The sequence below is a fragment of the Dipodomys spectabilis genome, unplaced genomic scaffold, assembly GCF_019054845.1.
Source record: "Dipodomys spectabilis isolate Male_0828 unplaced genomic scaffold, ASM1905484v1 ptg000157l, whole genome shotgun sequence".
NCBI classification, from domain to species: domain Eukaryota; kingdom Metazoa; phylum Chordata; class Mammalia; order Rodentia; family Heteromyidae; genus Dipodomys; species Dipodomys spectabilis.
Window position 1 is genome coordinate 18552865 of NW_024870834.1, and position 21747 is coordinate 18574611.

The 21747-nt window shown below is 40.8% G+C and overlaps 1 protein-coding gene across 3 annotated transcripts in view; it reads right to left on the bottom strand.

The window, feature by feature from the left end:
• Positions 1-21747, bottom strand: part of Ttll5 (tubulin tyrosine ligase like 5) — a 246977-nt gene that overhangs the window by 26736 nt on the left and 198494 nt on the right. Inside the window, exons 32-35 of one of the 3 annotated variants that reach the window (XM_042692820.1) lie at positions 20751-20965; positions 13485-13567; positions 9470-9566; positions 7075-7127 (exon numbers count right to left, since the gene is read on the bottom strand). In XM_042692820.1, coding sequence (XP_042548754.1) covers positions 7106-7127; positions 9470-9566; positions 13485-13567; positions 20751-20965 — 417 coding nt within the window. In that variant the 3' untranslated portion in view covers positions 7075-7105. Of the gene's footprint in view, positions 1-7074; positions 7128-9469; positions 9567-13484; positions 13568-20750; positions 20966-21747 lie in introns of those variants that run through there. The other 2 variants (XM_042692821.1, XM_042692822.1) reach the window with 2 other exon arrangements.

Sequence of the window (21747 nt, forward strand, 5' to 3'; positions counted from 1 at the left end):
GAAGGTTTTGGAAAAATTAGGAATCCATGGGACATTCCTCAATACAATAAAGGCTATATATGACAAACCTACAGCCAGCATTATACTTAATGGTGAAAAACTAAAGCCATTTTCTCTTAACTCAGGAACAAGACAAGGATGTCCACTCTCTCCACTTCTCTTCAATCTAGTATTAGAATGCCTAGCTACATCAATAAGACAAGATGCAGACATAAAGGGGATCCAAATAGGGAAAGAAGAAATAAAACTCTCCCTCTTTGCAGATGACATGATCTTATATTTAAAGACTCCCATAGACTCCACTCCCAAATTACTCAAGCTGATTCAAAACTTTGGCAAAGTAGCAGGGTATAAAATTAACCCCCCAAAATCAATGGCTTTTCTGTATGCCAACAATGAGAAAAATGTGGCCGAAATTAGGAAAGCAACTCCATTTGTAATAGCCCCACAAAAAATAAAATACCTAGGTATTAACTTAACCAAAGAAGTGAAGGACCTCTATGATGAAAACTTTAAAATCTGAAAAAGGAAATCAAAACAGAACTTAGAAAATGGCAAAACCTCCCATGCTCCTGGATTGGAAAGATTAACATCGTGAAAATGGCAATACTTCCCAGGTTATTTACAAATTCAATGCGATACCTATCAAAATTCCAACCTCATTCTTCAATAGAAGAGGCAATCCAAAAATTCATATGGAACAATAAAAGACCCCGAATAGCAAAAACGCTCCTCAACGGAAAGAACACGGCTGGAGGAATATCAATACCAAATTTCAAACTCTACTATAAAGCCATAGTAATCAAAACAGCTTGGTATTGGCATAAGAACAGACCTCAGGACCAATGGAATAGAATTGAAAATCCAGAAATGAACCCACAGACCTATAGCCATCTAATCTTCGATAAGGGAGCTAAATCAATAGAATGGAAGAAAGACAGCCTCTTCAGTAAATGGTGCTGGCAAAATTGGTTAACTACTTGTAGAAAACTAAAGCTAGATCCTTATATATCACCCTGCACCAGAATCAACTCCAAATGGATCAAAGACCTCGAAGTCAAAGCAGACACTCTGAAAACATTACAGGATGGAATAGGAGAAACCCTAGGTCTCCTTGGCTCCGGCTGAAATTTTCTGAATAGAGACCCGGAAACACAACAAATCAACGAAAGGTTGGACAAATGGGATTGCATGAAGTTGCAGAGCTTCTGCATGGCAAAGAACATAGCTAGCAAGATCAATAGAAAGCCCACAGATTGGGAGAAGATCTTCACTAGCCATATAACAGACAAGGGTCTCATATCTAAAATATACTTGGAACTCAAAAAATTAAATCCCCCAACAACAAATCCTCAAAGAAACAACTGCCCAATAAATAAGTGGGCTAAAGACTTGAAGAGAAACTTCTCTGAAGAAGAAAGAAGGATGGCCAATAGACACATGAAGAAATGCTCAACCTCCCTAGCCATAAAAGAAATGCAAATCAAAACAACATTGAGATACCACCTCACCCCAGTTAGAATGGCTATAATCAAGAACTCTAACAACAACAGATGCTGGAGGGGATGTGGACAGAAGGGAACCTTACTTCATTGTTGGTGGGAGTGTAAACTTGTTCAACCACTTTGGAAAGCAGTATGGAAGTTCCTGAAAAGACTTCACATAGAGCTCCCCTATGACCCAGCAATCCCACTTTTGGGCATTTACCCAAATGTTTACAAATAAGACCACACTAAAGCTACCAGCACAACTATGTTTATTGCAGCATTATTTACCATAGCTAAGATATGGAACCAACCCAGATACCCCTCAGTAGATGAATGGGTCAAGAAAATGTGGTATATATACACAATGGAATTCTATGCCTCCATCAGAAAGAATGACACCGCCCCATTTGTTAGGAAATGGAAAAACTTGGAAAAAATTATATTAAGTGAAGTAAGCCAGGCCCAAAGAAACATAGGTCCCATGGTTTCCCTTATTTGCAATATCTAGTATATGTATGAGTCAAGTGGAAAAGGTCAGATAATGTGATGTTAGGAAAATGAACCCTTAGTATTTTAATGCTTTTTTTATTTCATGCATTTGTTTCTAACGCATTTATAAGATTATCTCTTTGGGGCTGGGAAGTTGGCTCAGTGGTAGAGCGCTTGCCTTGCATGCCTGAGACCCTGGGTTCGATTCCTCAGCACCACATAAGCAAAAAGAAAAAAAAAGCCAGAAGTGGCGCTGTGGCTTAAGTGGTAGGGCACTAGCCTTGAGCTGAGGGACAGTGCTCAGGCCCAGAGTTCAGGCCCCACAACCAGACCAAAAAAAAAAAAAAAAAAAAAAAGATTATCTCTTTGTTGCTTTGTATGTCCCTCCCCCACAGTATAACCCCTGCTTTCACTATATTTGATGTCAGTATAACTTGTGGAGGAGATGGGGAAAAACAAGTCGTTTAAGGATACAGGTGGACCTGTTGCAACAATGAGAAGTACAAGGTCATGTCGAAAACGAGCTTTACAACGTTGGTGGGGGGGGGGGGGGGATTGGGTGGTGGGGAGGTAGGGGGGAGGTAGGGAAGGGATGTGAAGGGTAAACAAAGGAGGAGGCTGCAATGCTTGATAAGAAATGTATGCATTATCCTGCCCATGTAATTGTAACCCCTCTGTACAGTATGTTCACAAAAAAAAAATAAAATTAAATTAAAAAAAAAAGAAAATTATGTACATGTATTTATATATTTATTCTGTCCTTTAAGGTCTAGTATTTAGCTTTCGCTAGGGATTTTGGAAATATACAGATTGTAACAGTACCTTCAGTTTATGGTCTTACTGAAGAAACAATTCTCCTAAAAAGTAACCAATGAAGATGAAAAAAAAATACAGTGCAGTGTACTTTGTGATATTAATTTAAACCCCTAGGGATTAAAAATGATTAAAAGACAGGTGAGCACCAGTGGCTCACACCTGTAATCCCAGCTACTCAGGAGGATGAGATCTGAGGATACTGGTTTGAAGTCAGCTAGGGAAGAAAAGTCTATGAGATTCTTATCTCCAAGTAATCACAAAAAGCTGGAAGTGAAGCTGAGGTAGAGTGCTAGCTTTGAGCACAAAAGCTTGAGGACAGTACCCATGCCCAGAATTCAAGCCCCAAGAAAAAGACAAAATAAATACATTAATTTTTTTAAACTGTATTTTTTTTTGTCTTTTCTTTTTTTGGTACTGGGGATCGAGCCCAGGTCATTGCATTTGCTAAGTGCTTTGCCAATGAGCTATATCCCAGCCCAATAAATACACTTATATGTATAAAGAATGTTGGAGGAGAAAAATTCAACTGGACTCCTAAGGGACAGGAAGAATTTGCATACATACACAGGTATTCAAATTGTCAGCAAAAGAAAGAAAAATGAAAATTCACTCATTTGTCTAGTTGGCAAAACTTAAGTTCTGCACTTTAGGCTGTGTTGAGATTTCTGAATAAACCTGGAACTGACCTTTGCCTTTCAGGAAATCATAGCCTGCTGGAACAGTCAATCTACAAAGATCCCAGAGTGTCAACCAGGAGTAGTCAGAGTTCTTTCTAAGTAGTTGGTAACAACTAAATTAGATCTTGGGACTGGGAAGAGAGAACTGGGCAGGGGCAGGGGCAACAAACAGAAGTCAGCCATACTTGGTAGAGACAAGCAAAGGGGAAAGATGGTACCCAGTTAGGCAAATAAATGAGCAGAGAAACACACAGGCTACACGATGGGGTGAGAATATTGCTTAGTTTCCAGGTTTTGGAGAATGTTACTTTTACCACTTGCTTCCCAAAGTATATAAGGCATCTTCACACAGTAAGATAACAAAAGCCTGGGCCCTATCTAAGAGTACAACTAGTCATTACCAAGCAATTCCTTAAGAGAGGTTGTGTTTAAGGATAGTCTAGGCCACCTGTGGTTCATCCAGCCCTCTAAGTACTTATTGTCCTACTCTGATTATGTGCACTGCAGACTCAGACCACAATGGCTTTGTCTCTTCACAAGGCCGCCTTCATTGGCATGTCCTTATATAGGGCATACCAAGAAGTAGCCATATGAAACACACTGCTGGTTTGCTTGTTGAGGGCACCGTTACTACATTTGGCCTACTCTAATAAAGAATATAAATACTTCTTTTAGAATAATAACTAGGAGAAAGCTTAATCTTCCTCAGAGTATTTCTTGTTCTTTTTTTGATAGTTCAAACTATATATTCTAATCTATCATGTTTCATTTTTTCCTATTAGGAGATTCAAAACCAAGTTTCACTCAATTATAGTAAATTTATCATCATCATCATCATCATCACCATCATTTATGCCAGTATTGGGGCTTGAACTTAGGGCCTGTGCTCTCATTTTGCTACAGCTGGTACTCTACCACTTCAGCCATGACAATTCTGTCTTTTTGCTAGGTAAGACTATCATGGATTTGTCTGGTTTTGAACTTTTTTAGATCTCAGCTTCCTGAGTAGCTACAATTATAGGCATGAGCCATTGGTGCTAGGCTTGTCCTTATTTTTGAAAAAATTCATTACCTTCTGACTCTAAATTTCTCTATTTTATTGTTTTATTACATGTCATTTTATATCTTAAAATCTTATGCTAAAGATGAAAAGTCTACCTCATACTTTTCTACCTATAGTCCCATCTGAGGGAAATCACAAGGAAAGCATAAATGGCAGCTTTGGCCCACACACCCATTATTGCAGCCCCAGGCTGGCACCTGAATGCAAGGCAACCACTGCCTATCTTTTAGCAAGGAGACAGCCCACCAATGGCCACTGCTGGATGAATGAATGAAGTATTCTGATTGTATCTTCTGAAGACTGAATGCAAACAAGGTAGTGAGAGTAGCCATGGAGTTGGGCAGTGGAAATCTGGACAGAGATGACCTGGTCAGAGGGCTGGGCTGATAGAGCTGTTGCTCAGTCAGCAGAGCTACAATTATCCCAAATAAGGTGGCTGGTTGCCGTGAGGTCTGGTTTCTGGGGCTGTTTCATCCCCATGTTTATATACAATGACTTCCTTAACAAAGGTAATTGAAGGTGTCTCTCTTCTTGCTCATCAAAGGCTACTGTAGACAACTCCTCCACAAAGAGATGAGGCTGCTCTCACACAGTAGTGATTTATTCCGGAGGAGGACAGTGAGCAGGGCAAATACATATACAACAAAGGCCTGACACACACACACACACACACACGCATGCGCACACGCACACACATATACACATGTATGCATGTGGGTAGCAGTTACACAAATTGCACATTCTGATATCTGATAACTGTGGATAGTTCATTATCTCAAGATTTGCAGCTCAGCAATAACACATTAAAAAAATCTTGTCAAATATCAAAGTATCTTCCTATTGGCTTGTCATATGTCTTGATTTCCACAAGAAGCAAATTAGAAGTCTGTGGAAGGATGAAAGACTTAACAAGAAACAAATAAATAACAAGATTGCAGCAACTTCTAACCGGCTGACTTTTTTTCTTCAACTCACCATCCTATAACCAGGTTAGTTTCTGACTTGTACCACCCATTTTCTGCTGTAGAAACAAGTTACTAGGAACCCGAGTTACTAGGCATGCGTGTTATATTTCACTGATGTAACTAAAGGGATATTCAAGCTGTTCCTCTTTGCTATGAGAGACCGATTACTTGGATTGAGGTTTCAAGAGCAGAGAGGCCTTTGACAACCTTGGTGCTAATTGGAAATACCTGCACGTTTGCAAAATGAGAACAGAGTATAAGAGACTATTGTTTCAAGTTGGACCTGTGATGTCCTTCACTCTGAGGACTGAAGGGAATAGAGGCTTTTCTTTATAATGTAATTTGAAGGAATAAAGGATAAATATCAATGCCAATCATGTCAACAAGGCAATGCACTTTAAGTTATCACTGTCCACACCCTGCAGTTAAACACCTACACTCCTTGGAGCCTAGTTCAAACTCTACAATCAGGTAAGCAGAGCTGTAAATATTTCCATCTGTAAAGCTTTCTTTTTCCGAAGACAGGCATGGCTTAGCATGCCATTTTCTTTCTTTAGAACATCAGGAACAATTATATCCTGAGGATACAAGGACGGTAAAGTATGTGGCTATAACAAGTATGCCATTGAAACTAGGAGCAAGGTGTGTGGGTTCATACCCACATGCATAACCACAGAGGATAGCTCCATACCCAGGGGTGATATGTACAAAAACTTGCAATGTTATGCTGGTTACTTGCCCAGTTCTGAGCTACAAGAATGGACTGGATCTTCTTCCACCCAAGGTGAATGGGCCTTACCTGGGACCACACAACTCTGCTACAAGATGCCGTGGTAGGTACAAGTCTAATAAAGCTAGGGTGCCAGGCATTTTTTTTTTCCAGACACAGTGTAATCTGAGAAAGGGGCTCCTGTATTTCCCTTGTCTATAACAAAGTAGCAATTGTTAACAACTCTTCTCTTGGGATCTTGCCAGCTCAGCAAGAGACAATATCAATTTTCAGATGCTATCTTTCTCAGTAGTCTGTTTCTTAATTCACTTCAGAAATTGAGTTCTTCACTCTTCTTTAAGGCAAAAGAGTCCCCATTTGGGTGGGTGCTTTCCTATCTCACCCTAACGCATAGCCACGGTTCTTCCCTTCCTCCCTCTTCCAACCAGGCTGTTCAGATACACTTGAGTTTTGTTTCTGAATGTATAAACAGTTACTAAATGAAAGAGGCCTCAGGATAGGAGAGCATGAAATTCCACTGGCTGGGAGCCAGGTGAGTTTGCCATGTGGAGGGAATCTACATCCTTGTGTGGCTGTAGTCAGATTGAACTGGCAGCAAAGCTGAACATACCATGTGTGTAATAAAGCCTATGACCAAGTGCTGAGACAGTTGCTTAGAACTGGGTGGTAATAACCTGATTAATACTTTTGTTGGTCTCTGGTGCTGCAAATTAAAGATACCTTCCTGATGATGTTTGTTTAAAGAATGTCATATTGGATATGGTATGGTAAAGGCAGTATGGCCACAGAAGAGAAGGCTTAGAAGGAAGAAACTCATTATACTCACAGCTCTCAAAGTGGGTAAGGAGGGCAAGTCAGAGGGAAATTACTGGTGTCCATCAGGAGGTGGAAGAGGGGAGTCTAGGAAGATACAGTCTTCACTGGGGTTTTGTGGATAAAAAGAAGGCATGGCAAATAAACAGGTTGCGACTGGCTGGTCTGAAAAATTCCCATGAGCTCTGGGACTCTTGGAGTACTCTAGTTGAATGGAATCTGGCCTTGGAATGATCAGGGCAGGGGAGGCTTTAGTTTGGTGTGGGAGTGTTAGATAAAGAGGGTGGCTGGGAGCATAAGCTTGGAGCTGGCTGGTCTATGTATAAAAGGTATGCTTATGAACAAGTTGTTAGTATCTTCAGGAATGAACTATCCCTGGGTGGGACAGCCTCTTTCTAGGACTATAAGCTCCCCAAATGCCAGATCAAGAAATCAGAAAGCAAGCAAATATAGTAAAAAAAAATATAGAATCTAAGCAAACAGAAATGTCTATATTTAAGCTGGGGCAGCATAGAGGGGACTAACAGAACCTTTTCAATGTCTTTTGATACAGGCAACTAGTATCTTCTCAATATTATGTAACAAGGTACGTGAACATACTGTAAGCCTGTAAGTGAACCTCACTGCCTCACTAAAACCATCTTTGAAAAGGTTCCAGACTGTCAGAACTTGTGATGATGCTCACTTATAATTGTAGCTGAAGGGATCTTGACCCTCTACAACTCATTTGCTACTAAAAAAATGCCTCAGTAAGGAGCTGTGACCTGTGGGGTTTTGTCTCTTAACTGTAACCTACATTATTTCCCAGCTCAAGAAGAGGCAGCCCAGTGTTATCTGCTGATGCCAGGCTGCTGGGCCTGGTTCTGGGTAGTTGCCTTCTGAGATTTGGGCCTGCTCTATATTCTGTGCCCATGTATATTTAGCATGTCTCACAGTCTCAGCCATCCCTGTATATGGACAGCTCAGGCTCAGGGGGCTATGTTTGCAATAGATTAGCAAGTTAAGAAGTAGGCTTCTTTGTGATGGTCTATACCGCCACGCAATGTTCAGAGTGGGCTGTAAAGGATACTAAGGAAAGTGATACCATAGCAGTGGCCAGCCCAAAGCTCACAGTCCTAGAAATGCATGGACACAAGTACTTCTTGGCAGGCCCTCAGTTTGGTTTGGAGCTTGATGTCACATTCACTCTGACCTTCTCACTTTAGTTTTCTGTATTTTATGAGTTCTTTTCTGGACAGGATGCTTAGTATCAACATGAAGGGGCCACTGGCTAAGTGTTACCATAGAACCCTGGTTATTTTCAGATTTTGGGGGTACATTTTGGTAGATGACCAAGCCAGGGATTTGATACTCCTGTCTCTTCTCATTTCATTCTAAGAAGATTAGATGGGCAGGAGAAAGATATTTGATGTTTTCTGATCCAATGTAAATGAATCCTGTGGTGGGTAAATAATTTTCCTTTTTCCTTTGCTCTCCTGGGGGGCATTTTAATGAATAATGCTTCTCAAGTAGTTTATAAGTATTCCCTGAGAGATAAGTAGAATATTAAACTCATAGCAGGTGGGCCATTAAGGAAACATCACAGTCCCAAGGTTTCACAGACTTTTCTGGAAAGTTGTGAAGGCCACAGTTGGGAATACAGTACTCAGAGCAGCATTTAGTATGTATAGATACAGCTTCATAAGATTAAGTTTGGACAGTTCCTTCAATGTATGAGATTTTTTTTTAATGGGTATAGGAAGGGTTTATTACTTGTTTTGTGGCATATTTTATACAACTCAGCAAAAGTGTTATTAATTAATTCAATTAAAAAACAATATATTGTTGTTACCTCTCCACTTCCCATTACCTGTAAATCCAATTCACAAACTACCTAGCCCTTGACTAAGAGATTTTTTTTTTGGTAATTGATATTATTACAATATGATCTTCAAAATATAACATGTTCTCATATATTGTTATAATTTACCTATGAAAATTTAATTATTGCTATAGTTTCTTTGATTTGCTTCAAAGAGCCCACCATTTTTAAACAAAAGCCTTTCATAGCAAAAAAATTCCTTACTGCCACAGCTCCACCTACTGGTAGACCATTATGGGAGCAAACTAGTCGCGGCTCAACTTTGACCCAGGTTTTGGAGCATTTTTCTGAATTTTTGTTTTATGAAGCTCCAACTTCACTGCTGTGTGTGTGTGTGTGTGTGTGTGTGTGTGTGTGTGTTATTGTGTGAAGTGGATCTAATCCAGGGCCTCACAAATGCCAAGCATTGAACTATATCCATCCTTGTCACTCTCCCTAACTACTGTCTTGCTATGGCATAAAGTCAGAAAGTGTAATGATTAAAAAAATTAAATATATATATATATATGTGTATATATTTATGTTCTTATTCTTACTATTACCTTAAATTGGCCTTGCCTTCACCTACTTTGCTTTTCTCTGTCCTATAATTGCAGCAAGGGTTCCAGATCGTGGGGGTAAGCGTTTGGATCTGGCGAAAATGACTTTGGGAGCTTCCAAAGGTCCTGAAAAAATGGAAAAAGAATCCCTACTTAACACTATATTTGATCTTGGCCCAAGGGACAGGAAGTAAAATCCAAAACTAGGTTAAGGAGATTGTCATTTTTTTTTTTTTTTTGAGATTGTCATTCTTGAAGATGCTGCCGCCCTACTTCCTGCCAAACACTGTTTTCTAACAGTATGAGAGTGGGTAACCAATGCAGATTCTTACCCCTTGGCACAAGGAGTGTTTGGGAGCAATAAAGCATAGGACTTTATTCTACCATGAAAAGAAAAAGGTCATAGGACACTAGGGCAATCGTGTCAAGAGCTTTACTTATTTTTAACTTCTTTACTGACATTCACCAGGACTCCCACCAACTATATAATGTATAAAGGAAAGAATAGCAAAAATTCTACTGAGAACTACTAGGCAAATAATTTCACTTGAAAAATTAAAGTGACTCCAGGTCCTGAGAGTATAAAGCCCCACTGGGTTTACTTCACATAAAGGTAAGATACTTGCTCTTATCACAGTGACAGAGTGGAGTGGGCAGGCACAGTCACTGGAGTGCTGCTGGACTTTCCTCATGCGAAGAGCACAAAGCTATAGCACACTTCACCATAATGTTTAATGATAAACATTAAACAGACACTTGCCTCTTACTTCCTGTAAATGAAATCCATCACTGATTTTCAAGATGTGGTAAGATCTCTTCCACAAACTATAGACCAACAAGATCTTTAAAAAAAGGGAGTAGAGTGCAGGAAGAGGCCATATCACAGGACACAGTGCTTCTATAGGAGCCTCGGGGCAGGCAGTGCTGAGGGCAGCTGGTGTGGCTTTAGACCTCTACATTAATGGTAGCTGACATGATTAAATCAGCATGAAAGATATGTCAGTTATCTAGTCTGCTGTTCTCTGCTATTTTAGCTCACCATTAGCACTTTGGAACTCAAGAAGAACGCCATGTTTATAAAGAAAGGCAATGACTTTGGCCTTGGGCCAACAGCCTCACTCCAGCTTCCTTCTCAAGTTTCCCAATCTGCTGACTCTATCCCTTTTCTTCCATAGACAACTTAAGACTATACAGTTTGAGGTAGGAAATTCAAGGAGGGTAGCAGACATGGGAGCATTCCAGGCACTATCTCATCCAATTCTCATAATAAAAAGAATATACTTAGCCCACCATTAGGGGGGAAGGACTGCACTGTCTTTCAATAGTGCCCTGTGATAAATTACTACCTTAATCAGACTGCTTGAAAAATGAAATCACACATCTTACAATCAGGTTAGCCAAATGCAGACAGGTTAAGGGGCCAGGAAACAGACACTGTATTAATGGACTCATTAAGATCATGTTTAACCAAATGAGTTTACTGGAAGCAGGGGCTAAGTATTTTTCTAAGGCAGTTTAGGGATTCCTACACAGGAACAAACTTCCTGAGACCTCAATGGAGTGTTTTGCCTTCTTTGGCGTTAAAGAAAAATGTTACTTCTGGTAACCTAACTTCTTTTCCACAGGATACCTTTCTGGTCCTTCAGGATAACTTAAAACCAGTTGTACTGCAGGAAACACAGAATATGAGGTTAAAACACCAGAGTGCCGAGAGCCACTTACTAGTTAGCCACTTACTAGTTTGATGGGATCAACTGCAAATGCTACAAACGTAAAAAAAAATTATTGAAAAGTATAGGAAATGCCTGACCCACAAAATATGCTCATCAGTGTTTAACTAAGAAACTCCAGGGAAGTCACAGAGGAGAACAAATTCAAGAGTATTTTGACACTAAGAGTCACTGGTACAAAGCAGTAAGTAACAGGCTACCTGAACAAGGATGTTACCTTAAGGTGGAATATGAGGGGACATAAGAAGTATAACTTCTCTTTGTTCTATAGCTCTATGCTGATACCACATACAGTATGACCATGGCAAAATCTTCCACATAATGCCACTAAGGGTCAGTAAACATGAATTGATGGTCAGATAGCTGCAAAGTATGACCCAGTGTCACAATGCTAACTTCTTCAGCTCACTTCAGTACTGATCAGGCCAATGATAAGCATATGAAGTAGCCTGGGTTTCCTGGAGCTTCTGGGCTTTGTAAACTCTGCTGAAGCAATCCAGGGAGGTGAAGGGGCCTATCAGGTAGAACACCTTCATCCAGAATCTCACAGACATCCAGATCCATACTTCTTTTTTTATCACAGTGCCAGGTAGAAATTTTACTTCCTTAAAAGTGACTCCCGTGTTCTGAGAGCTGGGTATGTTGCGCAGAGGCTGAACACTTGCCTACCATTCACGAGTTCCTGGGTTCAATCCCCAGCACTGCCACCACAGTGGCAACAGCAACAACGAAAATACTGCCACATTCTTGTAACTTTTTTTTAGAGGAAGGGACATGAATATATACATGTTATTTGTTGAATTCAGCTCTAAAATTATAAAGGAGAACAAACCTCGTATCAGAAATATTGTTACCTGACCTTCAGGTAGGCACAGATCCCTTCTATTCTATCCCTTCATTTAATCCTCACAATAAGCCAATGAGATAATGCACTTATTCCAGTGATGCTGTCAAGCAAATTTACTTCTCAGAAATGTAAGCATTTTCAAGTGTATCAGGTCAGCTCTTCACCACATTCTCCACATGGACTTCTCAATGGCTCCTTACTGCTAAGATAACAGGCAAATTCCTTACATGGCTCATAAACTGATCCTGCTGCTGCACAATCTTTCTCTTGCCACTGCCTGCTCATGCCCTCCCTAGTCCCAGATACTCTGACAGGTGGGAGCCTGCAGAACACAGCTCATATGCATGTCTCTGGCTTTTGCACTCCTCATACCTTCTTCCTGGGACTCCTTTCATCTTACACCTTCTCCCTCCTGATTGACTTGCCCACACTCAAGTCTTGGCTTGGATGTCTCTTCCTCTATGAAATCCTCCCCAATCCTAAAAGACCCCAGTTCCACTGGAGTATAAATGCCACCTGACCATTTACTAGCTATGAGTCTTTCAGACACATTTCATAATGTGTGCTTTTATTTCTTCAGCGATAAAATGAGGAACACAGTTTCTACAGTACATGTCTGTATAGTAATCCATGAGCTATTACCTGGAAAGCCTTCACCACTGAACCTGACATAAGGCAATTGTCCAGTGTGGTCTATTGTCATTCCATGTATCTATCCTTAGTACACAAATGACCTCTGTTCATCGGTACCCACTTCCCATTTATGCTCCCATACCTATCTCCTTGAGTTCATAAGCTCCCTGAGCTAAGATTATCCTGTTCATTCCACAGGTTACCTTCTCCACATAGGTACTCAATAACCAATATTTGTTGACACGAATCAAAGCAATCTTCTTCCATTTACAATTAGAGTATTTTTATGAGTTACTGTGGAGAGAAAATTATGGGTTCTCGAACCCTGCAGCCTCACTGAGATGTATGCCTCTACATCGAGAGCTTTGGGCTGCTCAAAAGACCACAGCATTAGCAGGACAAACTTCAATCAATACCAGACTCCAGCTCTGTATCCACAGCCTCTCAAATGTCTGAGCCTCTTTCTTCCTGTGATGGGAAGAGATACCCACCTCAAGGGGCTGTTTTGGGAATTATGAGAGGGACCCAACATACAGAAATTCTGCAGAAACAGTGGAATACCAAATACCAGTCAAGTACAAGGCACTTGCACTAAATGCTGAAGTTCTGATAGCAGCTCACTAGACAGAAAGGTTTCACTTATCACAAGTTAGTTCCAGAGAATGCCTCCCCCAGGCTATCACATTATTTTAAAGGAAGATGTAAATGCCCAGGTGCCAATGCTTGAAGAGTGTGGCTGTTCTTTGAACCAGAGCTCTCACCACAGGGAGGAGGGAAGGGGCTAGGGTCACCTTCCCAGCTGTTCCAAGTGGAACAGAGCTGTTAGCCACTAACCTGTGGAGCTGGTGGTGGGCATGAAGGCTGCAGGATTAAGGCTGCTTTGGAGTCCATTCAGCTGCCCTTCTGTTGAGGACCCTCTGAAAAACAAAGGAGCTTGGTCAGATCTGCAGGTGGAAAGACAAGGAGATCAAAGGTGAGCTCAAGGACAGACCTCCATGGCTCTGCCTCGTTTTGGGGTTCCTTCTCTCCAAATGCATTCCCTTGCTCTTATCAAGACTTTGTTCAAATGTAACTTATTAGATGATTTCTGTGACCAACCAATAAGATGAACTACTACATACTTTGGATTTGACTTTCCTCCTCCACGGAATATAGCCTCAAGAAAGCGTAGGCTCTGGTCACTGCTTTGTCTCTACCCACAGAACAAGTACTCAATAAGCAATTTTTTGGTGGACAGACACATGTAATTCCTGGTGTTGACACCTTCAAAAAATACACCAAGTTTCATGTAGAGCAGTAGTTCTCAATGGGGTAAGGGTGAAAGGACCCAGAGTTCAGGGCCCCACAACCAACCAACCAACCAAAAAAAAAAAGTGGTTTTGCTATCAATCTAATATTTTTTTTTGTTGTGTTCAAAGTCCTACCATATCCTTGAGGGCTGTCTAGTATTGCCTGCCACAGTGGCTGTTATTTTGGGTTGGACCTGTCTGCCTGCCCACCACTTCTCTCTTTGTATACACACTTTACCCTCAAGACTTTGGTGCTTGCCTTTACTGCATGCATGAAGTACTCTTCCATGCCTGGTCTCTATCTGCTTTGCTCACCAACTTTCCTCTAGGTCATTTTCATCCCCACAATCCTTCCTCTCTGCACACTGCTTGGGTTTTCTACTTCATTCCATTTTTAGCTTGCTATTTTTTTTAAAGGCAGGATCTTGCATTATGGCTCAGGTAGGCCTCAACTTATTCTGTAATCCAGGCTGCCCTCAAATTTGCACTCCTCCAGCCTCAACCTCCTAAGTGCTGGGACAGCAGGCGTGCACCACCATGGCCTAGCTCTATCTGAGAGCTTTTGCTAACTCTTCACATGATGCACTCTGCTTTTAAGTTCTGCTAAGAAAAATCATTGTTTTCTAATAAAGTGTTATTTTCTTTCTTGTTGAATCTTTTCCACAATGCTTTCTTTTAATCTACTTTCAATATCTGCTTATCCTTATGGGAGTTTACATGAAGGGTATATATACAGTACAAATACAGTACAAAAAAGTAAGGAGATGGGAAATATCCAGCAATTATATTATCATTTCAACATATCAGCAGGTAGAGATGTGAAAAAAGATGTTCAACTCAGTAACCCAAACATGATTCAGTAAATGGAGATCCATCATCCCACACTCTCACGTGCCCCACCACTGACTCATATATAGCAGGGTGATTTCTGCTTAGGAGTGACTGCTAGCACCTATTACTCATGTCAACATCCCTGCCAAACTAAACCTAAATCCTCTTAATGCCACCAAATGACCAGGGCAGAATCTAAGTGACAAACCTTTTTTTGGTACCACTGAACTCTGGGCTTTGCACTTGCTAGGTAAGTGTTCCATCACTCAACACACTCTCAGTCTTTAAATTGTTTTTTTTTTTTTTCTGCTTTAGTTATTTTTCAGATATAGTCTCATGCTTCTTGCCTGTGGTCAACCTTTGACTGTGATCCGCTAACCTTTACCTTCTAGGTTGCTAAGATTACAGAGATGAACCACCACACCGAGGCTTGTTGGTTGAGATAGGATCTGGCTAACATTGTGCCAGGTTTGTTCTTGAACTTTGACTCCCTTAATCTCCAGATCCTGAGTAGCTAGGATTATAGAGGCATGAACTACCAACTCTCCTACCCTAAGTGGCAGATTTGACTGCTCACCTTTTCTTATGCCTATCCTCTTCCTTTTGTAGTGAGAAGGTGTTTGTCTGGGTATCCTAGTCATATCTCAGACTGCATTCTCATGGGAATAAGCTATCACATAAAAGCCTTTCAGACTGGTCATCAATCCAGCCCTTCCATGCAGAACCTACCAGGAATCCCCCAACACCTCCCACCTTAAGAGTGGCACTAAATCTTCCTTCTTTTAAGTATTTCATTGGTCATTCAAGTGGTAAAATTGGTGTGGAAAGAGGAATAAGTTTGTGCTTTCATCAAAGCACCATTTAGGATGATGACTCTGCATTTGCTGTACAGATGGACTGGTAGAGACAATGGCACAAGTGGTCTCTAGTGGTATGAAGGTCAATTCTGGCTTGGCCACTGACTGCCTTTGTAGCCTTGCCACACTCGTAATCCCACACCATGCCTCCATTCCTTTATTTCCCAACATGAAAACTTTATAATTACATATGCTGGAAATGCAGAAAAGCCAGAGAAACCTAAATTTAAGGATGAACACGTCACAGATTCAATCATGTTTCTTTAGACTACATGTAATAACAGGCTAACAGGAGGACTGATAATAGTTAATCTCTAATTTGACAGCTTCTACGCTCATACTAATATAATAACTCCTGATTAGTTTGTCCTAGAATCTCCTCATTGTAATGGCTCACATGATTAAAAAGAAGATATATAAGGTATATTATGTATGTTTTTACGATGTTTGTTTTTATATTCTTCTGACATTAATCTCTGAGCACTGTCTATCATATTGCTGACCTCACCCATGTTTGGGGCACATTAATGGTATTTGGTTTTACTGGGCTACTTGGCTCTCACTGCTCGCCTTCCTCTTAATCCTCTACAGCCCTTAATAGATTCCACTGTCCTGGGTGCTGACACAGAACAGTAGTCATCTTCAATTTCCACTGAGCTCACTCTGATGTTGAGGGAAAGGCAATGAGTTCTGTAGAGAAAGGGAATGAAGTTAGTCTGACCCTCCTTTTCTATTTCCTTAGCCCTCTTCATCCTCCCCTCTCCTATTCTACCTTTTGTCGGGACCAGACCCAGTGTCTCACACATGCTAAGTGTATGCTCTACCTCTAAGCCAACAAGCCTGGCCTGTCTGTTTCCTTTAGTCAGAGAAATCTCCCAAGTTGTAACAGCTTTGGCCCCTTTAAAATTAATCTTCAATCTATGAGTTTTCTGAGTAAACTTCAGTCTCCTCAGATGGGATTCTTTCTCCATATTTCCTGGGGAGTATCAATATAGTTAAAGGTAACATTGAAAGAAGATAGTTGGGATGCAAGTTCCTAAGGCAACACGTAAGCTGTCAATCCTCTTAATTTAGCCTACTTCTTGGACTATCAGAAATAGTTTAGAAAGGAAGGTCTGAGGAGGTGGAGAAAGGCTACTGGCACTATGGAAATAGTCAAAGCAAGCAAGAGAGAAGTGAGGAAAGAAAATTCTAAATTATTCTCTTCATGGAACTGGCAAACAGGGTATATGGAAAGGAAATATGAGTTTGAGAACCTAATAGTTAGAGAACCTAATAAGAATTGCTGGGCCAAGAGAGGATCAGAAAAATGGCTGCAAAGCACCAGGATTAAAAGACAAATGTGCTCATAAAAAAGCTTTCAACGGAATTGACAAGCTATTTTGGTTAATTATTCAGTAGGGACAGTGGTTTCTGTTTTACAGATGGGAAAATGAAACCTGCATTCAGAAGGCGACTTGAAAATTATCATAAAGAAATAGGACCCCGCTGTTGTGATTCTCAATTCCCTGTGCACCAAATCCACACATTCCATCTTTTATGTTCTATTGTTCTCCGAACACAACCCTCTAGGATGTGGAAACTTTGATGCTCTTGGAAATTGCTTCTCTATCTATCTAATGCCAACTTCTGTGCTAGAAGAAGTTTGAAGTTCAACCCAAAGACACAGGGCTTGGCATGGTCAAATCCTCACTACAACTTCTCATTAGCTGTGTCTCCTGGGGCCACTATGGCATTCCTGAGTGTGACTCAGTCCCACCAGTCATTACTGAGGGCTCCTGATTAATCTGAACCAGGCTAGAATAAAGGCTACAATAAGATCCAAGCAAATGAAACAATACATTTGGGAGGCAGAAATAAAAAAAAATTTTTGAAAAACTTTTGAAACACAGTCTTGTTATTATTCATAACTACATCTAATACTTGTTTAGCATCTATTAAGTATTGGTGCTGGTAACTGTGCTTGACATTCATTAACTCAATTGTTTTTCCCACCAAGAGGCAGGTGCTATTTGTATTTTAATTTTAAAATATGAAATGGAATCACAGATATGTTAGTTAAGCTATTCTGTTAGATAAGAACAATTATCTCTTTTTTTTTTTTTGTCGGTCGTGGGGCTTGAACTCTGGGTCTGGGTGTTGTCCCTCACCTCTTCAACTCAAGGCGAGCGCTCTACCACTTGAGCTACAGCGCCACTTCCAGAACAATTATCTCTTTAGAAGAATAAAAATACCTGGGGGATTCTGGTACTCAGGATCTTCCAGGGGTCATAAAAAAAAATCTGGATTCAGTCACTTCAATGATCCAAGTAAAGTAAAAGTACAGATCACAATAGCAATAACATACTAAGGGTTATTTCCCATGGCAGGGGAAGATGTTAACAATGGGAAACCTGGGTGAGGGGTACATAGAAACTCTCTGTACTAGACTTACTACTTTTCTGTAAACCTAAAATTAATATTAAGCTTCTTTAAAAGTGTATCTGAATATTTAATAGAGGGAGATTTTCCTTGAGTTCACTCAGATGGAAATCTATTCTATTCCTTTTTCTGAAAGCTAGAATACTTGAAAATATCTGTGGGGCCTTCACAACCCCGGACATTTTCCATGCAGGAGAATATTAAGGTCCCCATTAGTGCTAACTTAGCTCCACAGGCTTGTGCTAGAGTTTTAAAGGCAAATTGGAAACTATTTCCTGGAACAGTGCCTCACAGCATGCCTTTTGATACTTGGATTATATTTCTTAAAGTCTGAAGAAATCTTTGCTTTTTTCCTCCCTTCTGTGAATTTTTGATGTTGAGCTGTTTCCGGTTTTCCCACACTCCTGCTTGTCACAGAGAATAAACCACAAAAATGCAGCAAAGCAAAATTTGTACAAAGGGCTGCAACTCCACCTAGGAGGCTACCACATCTTCTGCCAGGAGAGAGAGCAGTTGCTGCCCAAGCTCACCTCCCCAACAACTCCAGTCCACCAGCCAGCTACCCAGGCCACCAAGGGCCATCATCATCTCCCCACCAGTCCACCGGCTATCTCAGGGTACCGGCAATAACTTGAGAGTCCACAAACAAGGAGCATACTGGCAGGTTTAACAGTTACTTTCAACTCACTGATTCTCTGGTTACTGTGGGCCTCTCCACTCTGCAGAGGACAATGTGGCTTTAGCATGTATCCGAGGGTGACTAAGGCCTGTTGGTTGAGTTCTAGTGTGAGCCAGGCTTTATATACATTTATCTCTGTTCATATTTATCCACTGACTTACAAAGTACTCTGTCCTATTGTTACAAATGAGGAAACTGAGGCCAAGAAATTAACATAACTTGCCAAAGGTATCAGGTTAGTGGACTGTGGAGTGGGGATGTGAATGGAAGTAGTCTGGCTCCAAGGACTATACCATTAGAGATTTAACTCCTCTTTCCAGGTTGGGAGGACATACAACTTCCTTTCTATCCATCTGTTATCAGTATTCAACCACAGGCTGTAGCATTCCTCATTACTGCTCTGAAGAGATCTGCAGGCATTACAATGCCAACTCTTCTTTGAACAGTGCTTGGTACTTAGCAGGCACAGAGTAAGTATTTGCTGGATAAATGAATAATGGTAGCAATAGGATTAAAAGAGCCGTAAATAGATTCTTTTCTATTTGAATATAGAATTTGATTCACCTATTAAGAGAAAAAAACTATTTTTTTTTTTTTTGGTCTGGTTGTGGGGCCTGAACTCTGGGCCTGGGCGCTGTCCCTCAGCTCTTCAGCTCAAGGCTAGTGCTCTACCACTTGAGCCACAGTGCCACTTCCAGCTTTTTTTTTTTTCTGCTTATGTGGTGCTGAGGAATCGAACCCAGGGCCTCATGCATGCAAGGCAAGTGCTCTACCACTGAGCCACCTTCCCAGCCCTATTTTCTAGACCCTAGGATTCTTTCTTAAAACTAAAATTGAACTTAGGAAGGATAAATTATTGAGGAGCCTTAATGTGAGCAAGTATGTAAGGACCCTCTAGGGTCTATACAGCAGAAAATGCCTGCCTCCACCACATACTGCTGAAAAGTCCCTGGTTTTAACCTGGAGAAAAGTTGCTAAAAGCAGATGGCTTTAGCAGTCTGTTATAAGTTCACTAGCTAAAACAAGGGCTGGAAGTAGAGTGAAGGTGTGTGACAATAATTTGATTTGTGGAATTCTTTTTTTTTTTTTTTTTTGGTAGAAAAAACATAGACTATAAAAGGTACAAGAAATAGTGTTTCTACAGCTTGTGGATTAATGTCAATTAATTTAATTGTGTAAATGACCTTAATCTTGTCTTTCCATTCAAAGGCCTAACCTTGAATCAACAAGTTGGTCCTGGGGTTTGCTTGAGCTCAGGGCCTGGATGCTGTCCCTGAGCTTTTGTGCTCAAGACTAGCACAATATCACTCTAAGCCACAGTGCCACTTCCGCTTTTCTGGTAGTTAATTGAGGATAAGAGGCTCATGGACTTTCCTGCATAGGCTGACTTAGAACTGTGATCTTCAGATCTCAGCCTCCAAAGTAGTTAGGATTACAGGCGTGAGCCACTGGCGCCTGACCTGATGTTAAATTCTTTATGAAATTAAAATGACTTGATTTTGTATAGTAACTAAGAGAAGATACATGAAGAATACTTAAATGTTTTTCTCTAAGCTTACAGATCCTGCCAGAGGACAACTCTCTTCTGTCACCTGGAGAACCTAAAAGAGCAATGGCTAAGAATGTGGTAGAGTGCTTGCCTAGCATTCATGAAGCCCTGGTTTGATTCCTCAGTACCACAAAATCAGAAAAAGGCAGAAGTGGCACTGTGGCTCAAGTGTTAGAGTTCTAGCCTTGAGAAAAAAGTTCAGGGGCAGTGGCCAGGCCCTGAGTTCAAGGACTGGGGGAAAAAAAGAAGAGCAATAGCTATCCAGCCATAGCATTGTCAGTCACTAAAATGCTGCCATTGCTCCCAGGTGATAGCAATTTGGAGCCATGGTTGAGTCCAAAGTTAACCATTATTACCCATCAAGTATTCTGGTTTTCAATCCATGTGGTCTTAAAAACTTCATAAAAACTACCATTAGCTTAGAATTAATACAATTTTGAAGAAATTGAACAGATAATGATCAGAAAAACTTACTTGGAAGCTCTCTGGGATGTTGCCTTTCTGAGCATTTGTTTGTGATTAGATGGGGGTTTAGGGAGCAGGGAGGAGGAACTTGGAGGTGGCACCACTTTTTGTGGCAGAGTGGTTGGCTTCTGGCCACCAGCTGTGGCACTTGAAATTCTGCAGCCTGCACCATTATTCATTGTCCATAAATTGGAGCTAGGGAATGTTTGGTTGCCAAAGATCGCCTGTAAGCAAAAGAGAAAAAAAAGATTGACTGAGATTCACTTCATACCCATTTTCTGTATGTAACTAGAATCCTAAAGCCATGCAAAGAGCAAAAGAAACTATTAAAGCAGGTCTAGGATTCAGAGGAGGGAGTCTCTTGAAGCTGAGTTGTGGTGGTCTTGTTGATAGGACACTGGCCTAGAAGTCACTGGCCATGGACATAAAAAACCATTTGGTTTCACAGTCTTAGCTTCCTTTCTTGTTAAATTCAGTGAATGTTTACTGAATGTTTCCTCCTTCTGGGTATTAAGTACCAGAAACAGAGTCAAATTTGGGACAAGTCCATCCTAGCACTCTTAACTCTAGATAGTTTGAAGTTGGAAGAAAGGGAAGAAGCCATATGGCTAGGGCACTATGAGCCAACAGACTGCAGAGATGAGACCAGGACAAAAAGCAGACCATACAGGGCCTTGAGGATTGTTTTTAGAATTCTAGCATAGTAACATCCTACTGACTGAAAGACTAACATAAAATTCATATTTGATCAACTCCTTTGTACCAGTAAAGACAATAAAAAATATACTTAAGCCAGGCACCGGGGGTCACACCTGTAATCCCAGCTACTTAGGAAGCTGAGATCTGAGGATCTCAGTTGAAAGCTAGCTCCAGGCACGACAATCCATGAGACTCTTATCTCCAATAAACCACCAGAAAACTGGAAGTGGTGCTGTAGCTTAAGTGATAGAGCGCTTGCCTTGAGCTGAAGAGCTAAGGGACAGCACCCAGGCCCAGAGTTCAAGCC